At 40.1% G+C, this 19,833-nt stretch overlaps 1 protein-coding gene across 2 annotated transcripts in view; it reads left to right on the forward strand.

Moving 5' to 3' along the window:
• XRRA1 (X-ray radiation resistance associated 1) overlaps positions 1-19,833 on the forward strand; it is a 1,524,348-nt gene that overhangs the window by 1,084,116 nt on the left and 420,399 nt on the right. For both annotated transcript variants that reach the window (XM_044072671.1, XM_044072672.1), the window contains one exon: positions 3,610-3,775. In XM_044072671.1, the coding sequence (XP_043928606.1) occupies positions 3,610-3,775 (166 nt within the window). The remainder of the gene's footprint in view (positions 1-3,609; positions 3,776-19,833) is intronic.

Genomic DNA, 19,833 nt, shown 5'->3' on the forward strand with positions numbered 1-19,833 from the left:
GGGGAGTGGAGTGGGTCCAAGGGGAGTGAGGGAGAACAGAGCAGGATGAGCCACGAAAGTTGACTGAGCAGTAAAAAAGAAAAAAATATCTGTAATGGATATTGCTTACCTTAGGTTAGTGTCAGAAGTAACTGCTATGCATGAAATAATACAGCCACAAACCAAGTCTAGTGGGACAGATTGTATGCTTCAGATAGATTTGTATTTGCTTTTAAATTAAAATAAATCTAGCTGCACAAGCTGCATAGATACCTGTTTTACAGGACAGAGTTACTTGTATTAGTTGAATATTTTGTTAGGTGGGGATGAGAGGGTTAACAACAAGTGATCCAGTAAGGTGTGAGTGCCACTACTTTATTTGCCCTAAGAATCCAAAGAACTTGTCTCCTAATACAATGCTGACAAATTATGCGAAATACATACAATTAAAGGGTGAAATTGTGGTAGTTTCTTGTTGCAGGGACGGTGGCGCTTTTCAGGTTTTCAGTTTTCTTCAGGTATGGGGACCCCTCACAACTGTAATTGTGTTACTGTAGAAAAGAGAGGAAGTAGACATAAGCGAGACAGTATAGAGTGGTCAAGAATAGGTGCATACAGCAAACAATAAGAATGTTATGCATAAAACATAATGTCACAACCATATACTACTAAGCATGAGAATACCAATACAAGAGATGCATACGTAAATTAGTTGCAGTAATGCTTAATACATCATTCCACAAGCATTGACCTAATATGCATGAGAATCCATAGATGATGATACTAGTCTTGTGTACATAGGCACATATCTGTAGCTAGCTAGTTCACTGAGCGACACTATTTACTCAACCACTGAGTTTCCCTTTATGTACAAATGGTTCCAGTTTATCTGGAGTGATAATGTAACAGTTCAGCTATGCAAGCACTACAACACAAGAATGTTGTAGATGGTAGTTCAGCAGATTAACACAATAAAGTAAATTCATATACCAATTGTGATAGCAGCCTGAGTCAAGTAATAACATTGACTTGACTGCTGCCAATTGTATCAGTTTAAAAACAAATTGTATCGTACATCAAAAGAAGAAAAAATCTTGCAGTATGAAAAACTTGTTTGGCAAGCACACCAATTACCAAAGATCCCTTTATGGCACATTTTCTAGCTTTCATCTTCTTTCCTGCTCGTATAAATTCTTGCTGACTTCCAGTAGATACTTCCTCGCCCTTTGTTGATGTGATAATGCATTTTCTGTGAGTTAAAGAAAAGCAAAGATTCTTGAAAATAGTCTTAGTCAAGGCATCAATGGAAACTGCTGACAGTAGTCTTATGTTGGTCAATGATTTCACTCTCAGTAGCTGACTGAACTGCTTGTGTTCTAATGCTTTTTCTTACTTGTCATCAAGTAACCTCCAACAGTGATAATATCTCAAGGATTTTGTAACATTTAGTGAATGACATTGCATACATGCTGGAAATTAAACATTTGCCTACCACTGAACCAGTGGATTACTTCCAGCAAAGGGAAATGAACAGCTGTCAAAATGACAGAGCTATCCAGTTCTTCAGCACAAAATTAACTGAGAATTGTTTCTCATTATGCAGAAAATGTGTTAAATGATGACCCTGGGTAAATGTGGACTTTAGATCCAGGTTCTCCATTTCTTTCTGCTCTTCATCTTTTCTACTTGGACAGTTTTGGCCTTCCAGCTGTCTGTTGAAATATGCTTTAGCTGCATACTCAAGTTCAATGGTCTAAATTTAAAGTTATAATTTAATTACTGATTCCCTTCCATTCCACTACTAGTCACCATGATACTGAAGCAAGTGAAGTTTGACTGGCAAAAGTGAAGAATATACCATTTTGAATTATCCATTGCAGATCTTTAAAATGGGGATACTTTGATAAATGATTAATACAGTAAACATTTGTAAAAAATGTATGATAAATCAGTCTGAGCTAACTTAACGTTTGCCATTAAGATCTGTCTCCTCTCTCTTCTGTTTACATGCTGCACTAATGAAACATGCCAGATTATTACCAGCTCCTTTTAAAACCTGAAGTATTTAAAAGGTTCAAACAACGAATAACTTCCAAATGCACACAATTAAGAACGCTAAAGTCCACGAACTCCAGTTGGTGATGATACTACACTGCTACAAACACCAGCACAAATTGAGTAGCATAAAAGTTCCTTTTAATGTCAAAATCCACAATCACATGAAAACAGTTAAGCACTTTTACCCACTAAATGTGGGCTTCATCAGAACATCTAAAAAATCTTAACTACACTTTTAAATACTGCATTTTGGCGCCAATTCACTACAAAGTTCCTTAAAGTGATCAGTGCGCTAAAAATGTTATAAATGTGTATGTTAAAAAATGTTATAAAATATTCTATGTATTACACCAAAATTCCTTTGCCACACCATAACCTAAAATATGTATTAAAAAATATAATAAATATTTCACAAACTATATGAAAGACACAAATTTGCACTTTTTTAAGTATACTGTAATTGCTTATTGACTAATATGGGTTTAATAGGTATGTGGTCATTGAGACCCTGTGGTGACGAAGCATCTGTGAATAGTTGCCACCAAACCTTTTTGTAACCTAAAGTGGCCTTATAATTACCCCCTCTAGGATCCAACTTAATGCTCTCCAAAATGGCAAATTTAAAAGAATGGGTGACCCCACATTAGTGATTTATTTGGCTAAATCTATGGCATGTGCAGGATACTACATAGGGAAAATGGAGAGATCTTTCAAAAAACGGATCTATGATCACCTATGTAGTATACAGAAGAAAGACATGAATAATGCTCTCTACAGGCATATAGAAAAATATGGGGTCACCCATTCTTTTAAATTTGCCATTTTGGAGAGCATTAAGTTGCATCCTTGAGGGGGTAATTAAAAGGCCACTAGATGCTTCGTCACCACTGGGTCTCCATGATCACATACCTATTAAACCCATATTAGTAAATAAGCAGTTACAGTATACTTAAAAAAGTACAAATTTGTGTCTTTCATATAGTTTGTGAAATATTTATTATATTTTTAATACATATTTTAGGTTATGGTATAGCAAAGGAATTTTGGTGTAATACATAGAATATTTTATAACATTTTTTAACAAACATTTTTTAACATACACATTTATAACATTTTTAGCGCACTGATCACTTTAAGGAACTTTGTAGTGAAGTGGTGCCAAAATGCAGTATTTAAAAATGTAGTTAAGATTTTTTAGATGTCCTGATGAAGCCCACATTTAGTGGGTTAAAAGTGCTGAACTGTTTTCATGTGATTGTGGATTTTGACATTAAAAGGAACTTTTATGCTATTCAATTTGTGCTGGCATTTGTAGCAGTGTAGTATCATCACCAACTGGCGTTCATGGACTTTAGCGTTCTTAACTGTGTGCATTTGGAATTATTTAAAAGGTCCGATGTGGTTCCTTTATGTATTTGCTGGGACCTGTTGTGAAAATGTGCACCTACCTCTATAGTCCTCATCTACTGACATTTATTAACTTCTAAAATATTTTAGAAAATAAGAAGATAAATACTTTGTGTGCGGAAATTAAACTCATCAAAAACTGTAATTCTTTGTGTTATGCCAAAGGTGGATGATTTTCCAGATTCTGAATGGGAGCCAACAGAAAATAATATTTTGGAAGAGAAAAAGGAAGAACCAGAAGAAATTAAAAATGGCACCATTCTGACAAAGTACAAAGGCTATGAAGAACTGCTAGATGCTAAGCCAGATCCCAATTTTATTGAGCCATCTGGTAAGAAAAGTTGTGGTCTACTTCAAACAGTTTATATGTAAGTAATAAATATTTATTGCATTTGGAGTAATAGATTGATCTCTGTAGTTTCAGCTGCTGTTGTGTTATAGACTAGTGAACATTGGTAAAAATGTGAGATGCAAAGATTAGAATTTTGCAATAGAGAAAATCACTCTCCGTTTCATAAATAACTATATCACATCAAGTTCATTGTTGCATGCCATTTCTAGGTGACCCTTAACATCAATTTGACTATAAAAACAGTAGCTTTAGATATTTATGAAATAGTTTGTGAAAAGCCAGGCAATGATGTGATGAATGGTTGCTTACCTCTCAAGCTCTTAGTGCAAGAAATCTGGACAAAGCCTGAAGTAATGGGGGGGGGGGGGGGGGGGCAAAGGCCCAAAAATAGGGACACATTTTAAATATTGCTCTTATAAACTTAGAAAGTTGCTGTACAAACAGGATTTGAGTTAGCACACATTTTCTGAAGGATATGAACTCTGAAACTAAAATTTAAGTCATTATTTAGTGATTTCATTCATCAGATCACTCCAGAGATTTGCCAGAAAACCTTTATGAGGAGCAGACCAGAAACATGAGGCAGAATCTGGACAGTCTACGAAAATCTGGACAGTTGAGAGGTATAGATGGATGACACAGGAACAATATTTTATTATAATAGATCTGCTAAAGTTATCTGCTGAGGTCTAGTTGCAGTAAGAACTGGACCACCTGTATATCCTTTACGTCCCTAACTAGCTGATTGTTGCCTCCTCACACTCCAGAAAAAAAAACTTTGAAGGATCTCAGATGGACACATTTCTGTTTATTTTATTTAGTTTTTTGTTTATTGGGTTAGTATACTGATCACAATAGATCATTTGCAGACACAGCATGGGTGAATTATAATTGTAAAAAATCTTTTCAGGGAGCATGATATCCAGATGGATGCAGTGTGGCAAAATTCTACATAGCAGATTGGCCAAAATATGGCCAAATATGCTCGTTGCTACAAAGGAGATTTTGTTCTTATGCTGGCTTTCAGTAATCTGGAGCTGAGTATTATAGGTAGTTTGAAAGTGAAACCTCTAAATGATAAATTACTTTGGTTAAACCTTTCTTGAATAGATATAGTCCCAAACTTTCAAGTACTTTGTTTGAGCAAGTTGTATTTACCTTAATGTCTAGCTTAACTCATTCATGCCAGTAATGTAGATTTTGCACTGACTGGAAAGATGCCCATAGAACTAGGCTAAAGAAAGAAAACACTTGTACAGTGCACACTGCACAAAGAAGTACTCAAGGCTTTGAAACGTTATTATTCATTAAGCTAGACATTTACAGTTGCACAACTGGAATCACTAAAGCCTTCAGCTTTGTAACTGTAACTACGTTAAGTTAAATGATTTAGTTCCCATTGAAAAAAAATTGAAAAAAATTAAGTATTTTTATCACTGTTCTGACCTGTTTATCTGGTTATCCTCCGGAACCACTGAAGCACAATCTGTACCTTTCTGCACTAACCTTCTGTACAGACGTTTGTCCTCTATATAAATGCAAGGGAAATGCTATTATTTTATCAAATAATACAATTTCACTGATTTTTATATAAAATATTGCCATCCACTCTCTTTTTTTAAACTGACCCCTTCCTGTTGAGATACACAACGAACTGCACAGACATCTGCTGTTAGCCCTGCAGTAGCCAATCAAATGATGAAATGAATTCCTGTACTTGCAGAAAATGGAGGAAGAGCCAGAAAGCCTCAAGAAACAAAGGTGCAAAACATAATCTGTATATGTTATAATGTAAATGTCATTACAAAAGTGATAGCAACGATACTGATATGTCTTTTAGCCTATTAGAGAAGAGCTATTAATGTATGACTGGACACATGAATATTCATTTAAACTAATGCAGTAAAAATTGAAACAAGGACAACACCTTTATATGTAAGGGGATGTGAAAACATTCTGAACATGTTCATTTACTAATACAAAGATATAAATATATATACCCAACTTGATTTCTCAATGTAACAAATGTATTTAAAAAAAACACATATAGCAAAAAAGCACTCCTCAGTGGTGATGTCTTGTTGGGTTAAATACAATATAAATGTGCTTGGCTTGATAAGCATTATCAGAAAACAAGGTGCTGAACCTCCTAAGACAACAGTGCTACATCAATTACAGGCAAAATATTTTTATATCTGGGAGGCAATTTTCATTTATTTTATGAATACTCCTATCAGAATGTAATTTCTTTTTTGTATTTTTTACAGTTGCGTCTTCTACACATAATGCATGCACAATGTCATAACTTTCCATCTACTTATGAATTCTTAATTTCATAAAATGGCATCATATTCACATTCACTGAGTTTGCAGTATTCTAGATGGATGGACCCTAGTGTTTTTTTGTATACAGTGTCAGGGTCCAAAACTATTCACAGTAACAGCTGAATCTGATACATTTTTTGTGTCATTTTTACACCTCCATACCTATAAATATAGTTGGGCTGTTAGTAGCTTCTACTTGCATTTGTTTAGAGAACAAAGAGGGTATGGATGCATAAGTCAGACAACTACAGAATTTTAGATTCTTCTTCATATGCTTCCTGTCTGTTGTTATCTCTTTATACAGATGCCTTCAATGCCATACAAATCCACTATCCTTTTTATGAGGCTGTATAGTCTAGTAGTTTAAAATACAGAGTATATTCACAACTCAAAGCTCCTGGCTCATTTCCTCTCTCCTCTGAAAGTATGTACCCTGGGATTCATTAACAATCTTGTAGGCACAATGCAGCATCTACACAATGTAAGCATGTTAGTGCAGTGAGCAACAGCGCTAATTGAATGTACATGCTGCTTGTCATACCTACATGGATGCAAGTGCCTTTTCCTGACCGGCAATAGTGTTCATGGCCATGGAAAGATGCTTGCAAGCAGCACCACACAATGTAAACAAAACAGATTGCATAAAGGCAGTGCTCAGATACAAGCAAATGCTGTAAACAAGATGTAAATTATAAGCAAATACAGGTACACAATACAGAAGAAGGAGAAGTGAAATGGGCAAATTGGTCCACAATAATGTGCAATAATGATGCCTGACTGCTGGAGAAGGGAAATGTTTAAAGTTCATAGGTAGGTACAAGGCTATTGCCCCTAGGGCCTATACAAGCCTAGCCAAAAATGTACCCTGACTTTTGCCACCCAAGAAAATTATTTTCTTGTGGCCCTGTTGAGCAGAGCCACAGAGGTGATCCCCGGTGTGAATTTCCTATTTCCCATCCAATCATCAAGATTTTTCTTGAAGAGTGCTGATGTGTAAAGTGCACCCATATCCCACAGGCAGATGTGAAGAAAGTGTATAAGAAGCAATTCAGACATAAAACCTACAAGATTGCTCTACTGATAATTAGTGTGAATGTCAATCCTGCAGGTAATCACATAAATAATAAAAGGCATGCTGAGAAAGGATGTAGATAGGGACATAAAACTACATTACAACAAAATGGAGTGAAAATGTGATAAACATGTTAATTAAATGGTTGACTTGAAATAACAGTTTGCAAGAATGCAGTCATTGCCTATAAGGATGTATGTACAGGGAACTGATGTATGAAAGTTGATGGCACCTACATATTATCCATCTCACTATGTATACACAAGAATAAAAAGACCTTGCAGCTGCAATGTCAGGTAACTTAGAAATGGACATGTTTTTGCAAAGAAATGATAGCACCAATAAGAAAGGGTTTCATCACCTATGAGCCTGTAATAGAGTGGCAAGTGTTGTTTGTTTATGTAAATGATACATAGTAAACTAATAACAAACAATATACGTAAGTGACCAATGTCAATACTGAGTGGGTAACATGTCAGGAGTCCAGTTTTGCCATTGATGCTTTGCAAACATGTCTTAGGTTCATAGGATGATACTAGGCTACTGCCCCAGAGGCCCTTATAAGCCTAGCCAAGAATTTTGCCTATGTCCCACAAAGTCAGCACCTGTTTCCCTGTCCAGCAGGCACACAGGTGCGATCCTGGGGTGTATTTTCTGTTTCCCATCCAGTTGTCCGGGTTAAAGAGGGCTAGAGCGGTACTCTGCTTGACTTGGAGAGGGAGTCTGTTCCATAGATTGGGGAGTCTTTGGGACACAAATCTATCCTGCCAACAAGTTCTGTTAATATCACAGACTAGGTTGAGGCCTTGCATGCGGTTGTGCAAGTGGAGTTTGAGTTACAGATATACAGCAACTCCATCAAGACTGGGTCTGAGATGGCCTTGTATGCCAGCCACAGGTCACCTCTGAGCAGACTGTATGAGACTAGGTAGAGGGACAGGGCTTTTAGCCTATCTGTATAGGACAGATGTTTGAGACCCTGCATTTTTTTGGTCAGGAACCTCTGTGGTCTCTCCAGCTGCTGCATGTGCTTGGTAAGGTACATGCTGAAGGGGGCATTGTACTCAATAAAGGGTTTGATAAGGGAGGAGTACAGGGATGTTATGACCTCCTTGTTCCTGGATAAAATATCCTTATTTATGAGGTGGGCCATGTAGAAAGTCTTGTGTACAACGGAGGCAATGTGATGGTCAAAAGTCAGGTTGCTGTCAACTTGGGTGCCCAAGTCCCTCACAACTGATTATGTGCTTAGTACATTGTTATTAATGTAATAATAAGTGGGGATGCCATTTTCCTCTTGGTATTCAGTTTGAGGCCATGCTTCTGGCACCAGTCATTAGTTTGGGTAAGGCCCTCTTGAAGGATGTTCACATCACTATGGAAATTTACAACGGCACCCAACTTGCAGTCATCTGCAAACTTGGTCAGCCCTAGACCACTGCTTTTGGCTTGCACCTCAGAAAAGTATATCCCAAACAGTAGTGACCCCAAGACCGATCCTTGGGGTACACCATTCGTTACAGGTCTTCTACTAAAGTGGCTTCCCCTATTTTGACTGAGTGGGTTCTATCAGTGCACCAGTTAGCCACCCATCTGGTAACATACAGTTTGATGCCTAGCTGAGAGAGTTTATCTATTATGCCTGAGATGGGAATAGCGTTGAAGGCTTTGGCTGGGTCAAGGTAGGTGGCGTGCACTATCTTCCCATTGTCCATGGCTTTGGTGACTGTTTTGAAAAATTCAACCAAGTTTAACAGGCATGATCTCCCTTTGACAAAACCAAACTGTGTGGGGTCAAGCGTTTGGAGGTTGCCAGTGTCCTTGTTTATAAGGTCCATGATAATGTGTTCCATGGCCTTGCAGATCAGGCTATTTAAGCTGATGGGCCTATAATTACCTGGGTCAGTGGACAATCCACCCTTGTGTAGAGGGATGACAGTAGCTGTCCTCCATTCAGCTGGGAAGAAGCCGGTGCTCAGGCTTTAGTTGAAAAGGGTGCATAATGGAGATAAGAGCTCATACTTGAGTTCATGTAGGATACAGCCAGGAATGTTATCAAATCCCATGGAGACTGTATTTTTTGCCTTTGAGATGGCATTGAAGACCTGCTCTCTGGTGATGAGGAGTGGGGCGCAAGTGCTGGGGATGTTCTGGTTTACTGATGGGGAGGACGGGAGGGGGTGAAGTTTTCACTGAATCTGTCTGCAAGTAGGTTGGCTATATCTATGGCATTTGTGTATGCAGTGTTATTGGCCACCAGTTCAGAGCAGATTTGGGTGTTACCATTGAGATTGGGGATCTATGTGAAGAAGGCCTTGTGATTGTCCTTAGTGGATGTGGCCAATGTGGACTCGAAGTTAGCCTTAGAGGATTTTACTAGTGACCTTATTTGCTTGTTCAGACAAAGGAGAGATTGCTTCCAACTTGGCACCTGCTCATTCTTGGTCCTGAACAGCAATTTTTGTTCTTTTTATTATAGAGTTTGTTTACTGCTGCTGTCCACCAGACAGGTTAACTCTTCCTTGAGGAAGATGATTTGGTCATGTCAGGTATTGCTGATTCCATATAGCTATCAGGTGCTCTAATAGTTTTTTGGTGTACGCTTGGACATTAGTGCTACTTCCAACTGAAGGGATGGTGGCTGTGAAGCTGCTTATACCTGCTCTGAGGAGATTGTAGTTAGCTATGGAAAAGTTTTTTTGTTTGATCCTGACAAGGGGGAAGTCAGGAGAGATGGTGACTTCAAAAGTGATCACTTTTTGGTTGGATCTTACCAAGGAGGATGACACTGTAGGGGTGCTACATTGGCTACTCATATTGGTTAGGACCAGGTCCAGGATATTTCCACCTCTCGTAGGGGTGTCGACTAGCTGATCCAATGCATTGACATTGATGAAGTCATGGAATCTCTGGGCATTTATGTTTGGGCTAGAACAGGTCTTCTACTTTATGGTTGGGTAGTTAAAGTCACCCATGATCAGGGTATAGGGTTGAATCTTGATTCAAGCAAGTCCAGATAGGTGGAGTGGGCATCACAATCCATGGTTGGGAGACTGTAGCTATGATTTGAATATGTGTTTTATCCACAGTTAACTTCACTTGGAGTGCCTCCTGTGTGCCACACCATTTGACCAGCCTGGAGATGTGTATGTCATTGATAAATATTGAAACTCCACCTCCGTTTGGCTTTATAGCACTCCATTTGGGGTCTGAAAGTATGGTAGGATGAGTAACATGGTAAGGCTGAGGTGCACTTCGCAGTTTTTAACCATGTTTCAGTGACTGCAGAAATCTCAGCATCCTCCAGGGCAAGGAATGCTTGCAATGAGTGCAGTTTCATGCTAAGGCTCCAAGCGTTTATCAGCATGATCTTTACATTTTGTTTAGAAGAATTTTTCATGTCGGTAATTTTTGTGCTCATGACGTTTGCCTAAAAAAGGCACTATGGTGAGAGGCAAGAGCCTTTGCCAGAAGTCTGAAGCCCAAGGGAGACAGATGAAGGCCATCTCTGGCAAAGCATCCTGGGGTGTCAGTCATGTCCTTCCAGGCTGTCAGGTATTGGATCCCCTTAGAATGACACTAGAAACTAAGCCAGTTGTTAAAGTCAAACATTTTCTGTCTGTATTGAGGCATCATTCTGGGTGATGGTAGGATGCTGCTTAAGGCTAGAGGTATACCTGTTTAGGACATATATTCAGTGAGCTCAATCATGTCTCTCTTCATATAATCCAGAGAGGTATGTCTCAATTCATTCACATCAGCATGGACTATGACAGAGTTATAACAGTACCTGTTGTTAAGCGACTTGCGTGCGTGCATGATATGGCAGATTCTAGCACCTGACAATCAACTTACCATGACTTTCTCCTTGTCTAGCCTGGTGAGGGCCACATCTGTGCATCTCATGATAGAGTCTCCTATGACTACTATGTTGGGTTTGTAGCTGGATCTTAGAGGCTGTGAGACACAGATGTGCATACTATGTGTGATGCTTGATGCTGTGGGTTGTGATGTGCATGTGTGTTTTTGTTTTGGAGGTCTCTTTTGTTTAGGTATGTTTTTGTTGAGAATCTCCTCATATGTATTAGTGTGTTGTACAGGTGTTGGTGGTGTTAGAGGTGTCATGTCCATAGTGTTTGTGCAGACAACCTTCTCAATGCCAGATGTACTGGCTTGTGACTGAGACAGCAAGGATTCTAGGTTCTTAACATAATTGCATCTCTCACATATTGTGTTACTAGATGGTAGTAATAGATGGTTGTCTGTGTACATAAGGCAGTTGCTACACTGTCTCAGGATGCCCATATCAACCAGACTAGCAGGAGAAACTATAGGAAGTTGTCCATCCATGGTTGTCAAAATCTGTGGAAGAGTGGTCAGGAATAGTAGAGTGAGTACTATCTGAGGATACTACCTGTAGGTGTGAGTAGGGCTGAATAAACTCAATAGAATAACTGCAAGCAAGGGTCTCACTTACACAGGAGTGCTGGTAAGGGAAAAAGTGCAACTGAAATACCTTGCAGATGGTTAAAACAGCACAGTTGTGGTGCTTGATGAGTAAACAAGCACAAATCCATGCAAATGCAGGGTTTACATACCACAAAAATGAAAGTATAATAGAACTGACATACTAATACTGGGCATGCTCACATACAGTCACAGGGGACAATAACAGAAAAGCAATTCAGCACCAGCAACACAATAGAAAGTGTTGTGACAGATAACCATTCACATCTCCTGATGGTTTCCCTGCATTCCATTCATTTAGACATGTTTATGAAATCAAACATCTGCCATTAAGCCATATATTGTAATGGAAACAATGGCAGTATTAAGCATAAGTCTTGAGGATGACATGCAATACAAGGCATAATTATCTTGTAGATAGGTAATACATATGAGCAAGGAATGACCTAAGAATCATTTGCATCATGTCCTTTCTGAACACATGCCTGAACAGATATCAGAGAGATGCATAGCAATCATGGGCACCACAGACGTACTCTTATTGGTTACATAAGGAAGAACACCGCTGAAGAGCATATAACACTATCAAACCATATAAGACGTGCTGATGACCTACCTGGTTTGAAATCCCATAAGTGTGTATAAGCCACTGTAGTGTGACATATTTGTCTGACAGATGTTACCAGATTCAAACCCCTGCCTATTATGCAAAACACTCTCCAGACACTGTATTGACTGCATGTGCCACATTAGATTGCAGTGGAGGATGTCACAAATAACTGAATTGAATGTGTGTGTCAATGTAGGTGGTATGGATATTAAATGAACAATCAGATTCAGTCAGAATGCCAGAAGCAAGCTACACTTTACTGTTCACACAATGGTGAGAATTATAGTATGACTAATTCTTTTACAAGGAAGCTGTTTCCATCATGTATGAAACTCACTGTCCCAGAAGTGAACACCAGTGTATCTGTGGAGGTATGCTATAAATGTCAGTACTCAATGCACATGCCACAGGAGTACTCACAGCACAACATTCCCTGAATAAACATTTCAGTACCTTGCAGTCACAACCTATGATGATATATCATTGTCCTCCATAAAAATTGATAACAATAACTAGATACAATTGTGTTTATGTAATGGCACAACATTCATATAATGGTATCCTTATCAAGAATTGAACAGCAACCTATACAACTCTAATGACTAATGACATCTGGATGAACCACAAGCACCACAGTGGAAGTCTTACAGCTAGTATGACCCTCCATCTATACTAAATTATGACATCATCTGTATGTGTGGTAAACAGTCTTGTGGTGAAAGGGATCATGGAGGTCTACCACAATGTCAATGGACCCATTATAATCTTGATACGTCAGTCATTCATTACAGTATAAGGCCCAACAATGTTAACACGCAATGAATTTGGATGTTGAACGTATGAGCATCTGACAGCAGACAATACATGGATATTTTTCCAGCATGAATGGACCTACTGTAAAAATGTCACAAGTGTGAGATATGTGGTTATGTGAAAGCATTACATAATGTTTTTTCTGCAAGGGATATGTGTTCCTGTGATTGCTGTAGTAAGTCAACAACAGACAGCATGTTGTCTCATTCTCCACTGCCAGAGGATAACACTTCCTACACACATTATCTAAGTAACATGGAAGCAGATGTAACCATTTCTCTGAATAAAAGTAATGCTTTATGACAAATTGTCACTGCTTTTAGTAAGAGGGATCAACATCTATATGTGTACACAGTCAGTGTGCATGACAACACTGTTAGTGACATGTATAGTCATTTTTTTAATTTCTCCAAGACTTTTGGGTTTCTAATACCATGATGGGAATGGACCCCATTCCTAAGTCAAAGTACGATTATAGTTCATGAAATTAGTATTGTTTCAGTCTTTGATGTCTGCCAGTAGTGCTCTTCACAGCACCAGCAATGGGCCCAGTAATGACTGCTTCTGCAGTTTGTATGGAGTTACATGTATTGGTAATATATCTAAATGGATCTACTTCACTTGACCTATAACTCATTTGAATGACACCCAATTGACCTAAATTTCATTTGACTGACAACTCATTTGACTGACTCCCATTTCACCGACAGCTTACAATGCTGAATTTCAACATACTAAATCTTAAACCATAGACAAGCACACTTTGAACACCAATAGCTAACCTATGTGAAGTTGTTAAATCTCACCGTTTATTCTCACTGATGGGTTCGGAGCCGATCCTCGGCTCTGACACGGCCAATAGCAAAGCTCAAGGTTTGCCAGTAGCTCGAGACCAAGCCCCTTATCCCACAATGCACTACTGGAATTACCTCAGATCTAGTTTGTCGCGGCAAGAGAGATCTCAGTGATCCAGTTAGCTCGGACAATTTTTGATAAATCGCAAGCTTTAAAAAACTTTTTTCTACTCTTTTTGAGAGATTATTGTTATTTAGTGTGTGTGTGTGTGTGTGTGTGTGTGTGTGTGTGTGTGTGTGTGTGTGTGTGTGTGTGTGTGTGTGTGTGTGTGTGTGTGTGTGTGTTGTTAAAAATAATAATAGTTTAAAGTAGGTTAGATTGCGGAGATAGTGCCCTGTGTTGGCTTAGTTTTTCTTAGTGTTGGGCCCTTTCTTAGCCCTATTTAGTTTTACAATTTTCACTTGTTTAGTATATTGTTTGGTGTGGGCTTAGTTAGCCCTGTATTTAACCCTTATAGGTTAATTTTGTGGTGTGTCTCCTTATGATATTTCGGATGAGAGAGAAAGGTCTCACCCCAAATCGGGGTTTAAGAAATGTCCAGATTGTGGACAGAAAATGTCTGTCACGGACGGACATGTCCAATGTGTTTACTGTCTGGGGGCTAAACACCTCCAAGACTCCTGCAGTATTTGCCACTTTTTTCATCTAGGGTTCTCTTAGAGAGAAGGAGAAAACTCATAGATAGGGGTTTGCTGCAGCATATTTTCTCTGAGGCATTGGGTAGCCAGGAAGGTGTCAGCACTTCTTCTAAATCTTCAAAATCTTCTGATTCTAAACAAACCAAGAAGGCAAAGAGATCAGAGGGTACAGGGTCATCGGTTCCACAGTCCCTGGAACCGAGTGTCCCTTTGGTTTGGAGCCGGTGTCTGAGGTTCCCTCATCTCCTCTACTCCAGTCAGCACCTTCGGTGCATTTCTTGAAGTCTTCTGTCAGCCTTTCTGATATGGATATGGATCGGCTAGTGCAGAAGCTACTACGGGCACCAGGACTTGCTAAATTGTTGTCGGTCCCGACCACTTCGTCGGAGCCAAAGACTATTGAACCAGACACTCCTCCTCTGAGCTGTACTGGACTCTCAGAGCTGAAGGAGCCCGAACCAATAGTTGTCAAACCTATGGAACCGAGACCCGCACCAGTGTTATCAGTTCCATCTACTCAGACATCCTCGGCGCCGACCGAGGACACTAGGAGCCGACACTCTCCTGACGGGTCCGGTGAGGATAGTCATACTGATTTGTCGGTGCCGACTCTTCCTTTCGGGGCTTCAAGCTCAGATGAGCTCGGCTCCTACCTTGGGCTCGGAGCCCATGGTTTTGGTGCGGGAGGATCGGATGGTCCCTCCGGATCCGTTTACCCCTTCTCGTCGGAGTCATGGTGCTTTCGATGCCATAAGGAGAGCCCTGTCTCCTAAGACATTATTGGCATCAGTTCGGGTTTCCTTCTCCCCTCAAGATCCTGTGTCCGCTTCTACGTCTACCGGTCCCCCTAAGCGTAGAGACCCCGAGCCTCAGGTGGCCCCACAGGCATCCCCTGCTCTTCCGAAACCTCCCCAGATCTCCCCACTGAGGAGGTACCCAGGAAGACACTGTGCAAGAGGAGGCACTTAGACTCCCCACAGGAGTCTTTGACATCTGACACAGACTTGGATGAGTCAGAAGGGTCCCCTCAATCCCCCTCTGAGGATATCTCCTTTGCAGAGATATTAGAGATCCTTAGTCAGAGGGGCAATTGGCAGTCCAAAACCCCTACTGAGGACGAGTCAGTGCTCTTGAAGGCTTTTGAGTCTCAGCCTTTCACTTCTTGTGTATCTCTGCCTTATGATGAGCTCATGGAGCTGATTTCTCGTAAGGCGTGGGAGTCACCAGAAGCCATGGAACCTGTCCCTTGGAAGCCGAATAAGTTAATCTCTGCTCCGGTGGACAAAACCTTTTTGACCAAAGGAGTGCCTGTTGATGCCATGGTGGTAGCTGCAGCCACCAAAAAGGAAGTGTCTGAAACATCCGCATCTATCCATCCTCACAACAGAGATTCTAGGATCATGGATAGATATGGGAAACGCATGTTTAGTTCAGCGACTTTTTCTCTGCGATCGCTGAACTATTTAACCCATTTTACGAGACTGCAAAGAGATCTCCTGAAAAAGCTAGGAGATGCTCTCCAGTGTACGGTAGCTGCTGGGGTTGCTGACAAAGTCAACACACAGCTCGCTACCCTAAACTCGGTTGTCAACGCGTCTCATATCTTATGCAGCTGATGTTTCAAGTAGAGCCGCTAGTTCAGGCATTACTCTGTGGAGACAAGCCTGGATGCTTCTCTGTTCCTTTGCAGAATCCGTTAAGTCTTTCTTTATCAACACCCCATTTGATGGCTCATCACTGTTTGGGCCTAAAGTAAAGGAAACTTTAATCAGGTGTGAGCAGGAAGGCAAGACCCTATCTGCCGTTGGAGTCCATTTTTCTACCCCTACTCCGCCCTACCCCAAGGGCCCTAGGGGAGGGAAAATGTGGTTCCGAAAAGCACAGGGAGCCTTTCAGGACACACGTGGAGAAACCCCCTCTAGAGGCAGAGGAGGGGGTTATAATGGAAGACGCCGCCCACACGGCAGAGGAGGCCCGCAGCAACAGGGTGACAGAGGCCAGTTTTCTTGTCAGCCCTACCAACACTCCTCAAAGGGTGCCCGGCTGTTCGGCTCTGGAGGCAGTCGGGGGTCACTTGTCTTTGTACCCAGAAGCCTGACTAAACATAACATTAGATAAATGGGTAAAAAGCATCATTTCCAGGGGATATTTCATACCGTTCTCTTCCCCTCCTACTCCTGTAAGCAAAATCCCAGATGTTCCACCCAGTCTCAGGTAACAAGCAATCATAGAGGTCCAAAAATTGCTAGGAAAAAGAGTCATCCAACCAGTCCCATTAGACCAAGTTGGATTCGGAACTTACTCAAGATTCTTTTTGGTACCAAAGAAAACAGGGGACTGGAGACCTATCTTGGACCTCAGCAGACTCAACCAATTTGTAAAGAAATAGAAGTTCCGAATGGTCACGCTTCAGTCCATTCTTCCCTTCCTAGAGAACAGTGATTGGATGTGCTCCATAGATCTCAAGGACGTGTACTATCACATAAAGATGAGCAGATGCTCCAGGGGTCACCTGCATTTCCTGCTGGGAGCCAATCATTACTAGTTTCGAGCCCTGCCCTTTGGTATCACTACAGCCCCTAGGGTGTTCATCAAATGCATGGCAGTGGTCACGGCTCACCTGAGGCGTCTAGGATTCCAAGTGTTTCCATACCTAGACGATTGGCTCCTCACTGCTACCACCAGGCATCAATTGACTCAGGCAACACAATATACTCTGACACTCTGCCATTAATTAGGCATTACAATCAACTTTGAAAAGTCTGCCTTATTGCCATCGCAGCATACCGTTTTTATAGGAGCAGAGTTAGATACCTCAATCACCACTCTATGTCTTCCAGTTGAAAGAGTCTCACTTCTTCGCCAACACGTCATCTCACTGGCATCAAAGAACAAAGCTACAGTAGCAGAGGTCTTGAAGGTACTAGGTTTGATGGCTGCAGCAATCCTGGCTGTACCACTTGCAAGGATGCATATGCAAATCCTTCAATGGCTCCTCTTCGCTCAGTGGTCCTACCAAAAGCTACCGATGCACTACATGATTCTCATCACAGATTCTTGCAAGAGAGACCTTCAGTGGTGGCTGACGTCTCTTCATGTTACAATCGGAAGGCCCTTTGTCTCCCCCCCAGTAGCCACTGTGACCACGGATGCTTCCCTGATAGGGTGGGGGGGCATTTTCAGGGAAAGACTGCCCAAGGCACATGGATGGATCAAGAGTCACATCTGCATATCAATGTTCTAGAGTTGAGAGCAGTACTTCCGGCGTTGCAGTACTTTCAGGACTCTCTTCCTCTAGGGGCAATTGCAGTTCAGATGGACAACATGTCAGTGGTCTGGTACTTGAACAAACAAGGCAGAACCAAGTCTTACCCCTTTGTCAAGAAGCACTCAGGGTACGGCAATGGGCTGTGTCATCCCACCGTTTTCTGATAGCAACGCACATCCCGGGGAAATCCAATGTGATAGCGGACAAGCTAAGCAGGGCAATACTGTTGCCTCACAAGTGGTCTCTCAACCAATGAGTTGCGGATCTGATTTTCCGCAAATGGGGCCAGCCTTGCTGCGACCTCTTTGCCAGTCACATCAATACCAAATGCCGAAACTACTTTCCCCTAATACCACCTCCAGGACATTCCCCGAGAGATGCACTCGTACACGATTGGCCTTCGGGTCTCCTATATGCATTCCCACCTATTCCATTGATACCCAAGGTTTTACAGAAAGCAAAGTCACTGGGAAGGACAGTTATCCTCATAGCTCCCTACTGGCCTTGACAGATTTGGTTCCCCTTCCTTCACCATCATCTACTGGAGCAGGGGTGTAGCCAGGATTTTAACATTTGTACTCACAGCTCGCAGTCTGCTGCCCCCCCACCAAACCACACCCACATCACATTGATCTCCTCCCACACCCCTTACCAATCGCTCTTCAAGCTACATCCCCCTCACAGTGCTGCTCTCTCTCCCATCCTTGAAAAATACATGCCAGGATGCTAATCATTTATATGATGAAACAATAAAACTAAAATGGATATTTCAGTTAAAGTTTGGAAAAGCACATAAAGTAGCTTACCATGTTTAAATTATGGCTAACTTTACCACAGTGCAACTGAATCCAGATGGAGAATATCTAGTTGGATCTTTATTAGGTTTTAAAATTGGTGAAATAAATGTATATTGCCAAGATGGGGGGTTATTAACTCAGTTTGGGCCAGAATAAAACCTTATGTATTAATGAATATGTAGTTTTAGAAAGGATTTTATATATCTCTGGTATAATACCATCATTACCCGGTGCTTTGTTTGATTTAAGCTTATTTATTTGTGTAATAACTTCTGTATATGAAATACTCTTGTCCAATAGTTTAATCTGTTGTTTATTAAGCTTTTTATTCATGTTTGTGGTTATAAACTCCTTTATTTTATCTTTAGGTTCCATGTTAATGTTGTTATGGTTAATCTTGTGAAAGTGATTTCTAAATTCATCCAGTATTTCTGGTATACTAGAAACATTCTTCTTTTCCTTAGAGAAAAGATTTCTTTGATATGGTTTTGTTTATTCAATCTTTTGTTTTATTTTTAAGTCTATGTAAGTATTTGGGGCTTATTGAATAAGACAAAACTTGTATTCTCTAAAGTTATTTTAACTTTATGAGTTAAAATTTCTTTGTATTTCTCATTTAGTTTGTTTATTTCTTCAATAACTTTCTTGTCCATAATATTTTCTTTATTATTATGTTTATAAGAGTCTAGTTTACTTTGAATATCTAACAATTCCTTATCCCAAGATTTCCTTTTATTATTATACCATCTGATACTTTGTCCATATAGATATGATTTTAAGGCATCCCAAACATAGACAATGGAGACTTCAGGAGTATTATTTATGTCTAGAAAATGTTGTACTTCTGAAAGTATATATTCTTTATAGTCTTTTAGCTGAGTTAAGTATGCTGGTATCCTTTTGATCTGAACATTATGAGTATTTTTTATCATGAATTCAAAACAATTGAGTTATGATCAGATATAGGACATGAAATGATTTTGGAATTAATTAAATCTGTTATCATCTGGTTAGAAATAAAGACCCTATCTATTTTGAATAAGTTTTGTATCTGTTAGAAAAAAGGTGTATGGTAATGATTTTGACTCTATCTGATTATTAATATCATTCAAATGATAAGAATTAGCAAAATCATTTAAATGTTTTGCATTAGATGTAATTCTTCTTTTCTTTATAGTGGTAGTATCACTTT

Source organism: Protopterus annectens, chromosome 5.part0, assembly GCF_019279795.1.
Source record: "Protopterus annectens isolate FY-2018-M chromosome 5.part0, PAN1.0, whole genome shotgun sequence".
Lineage (NCBI taxonomy): Eukaryota > Metazoa > Chordata > Ceratodontiformes > Protopteridae > Protopterus > Protopterus annectens.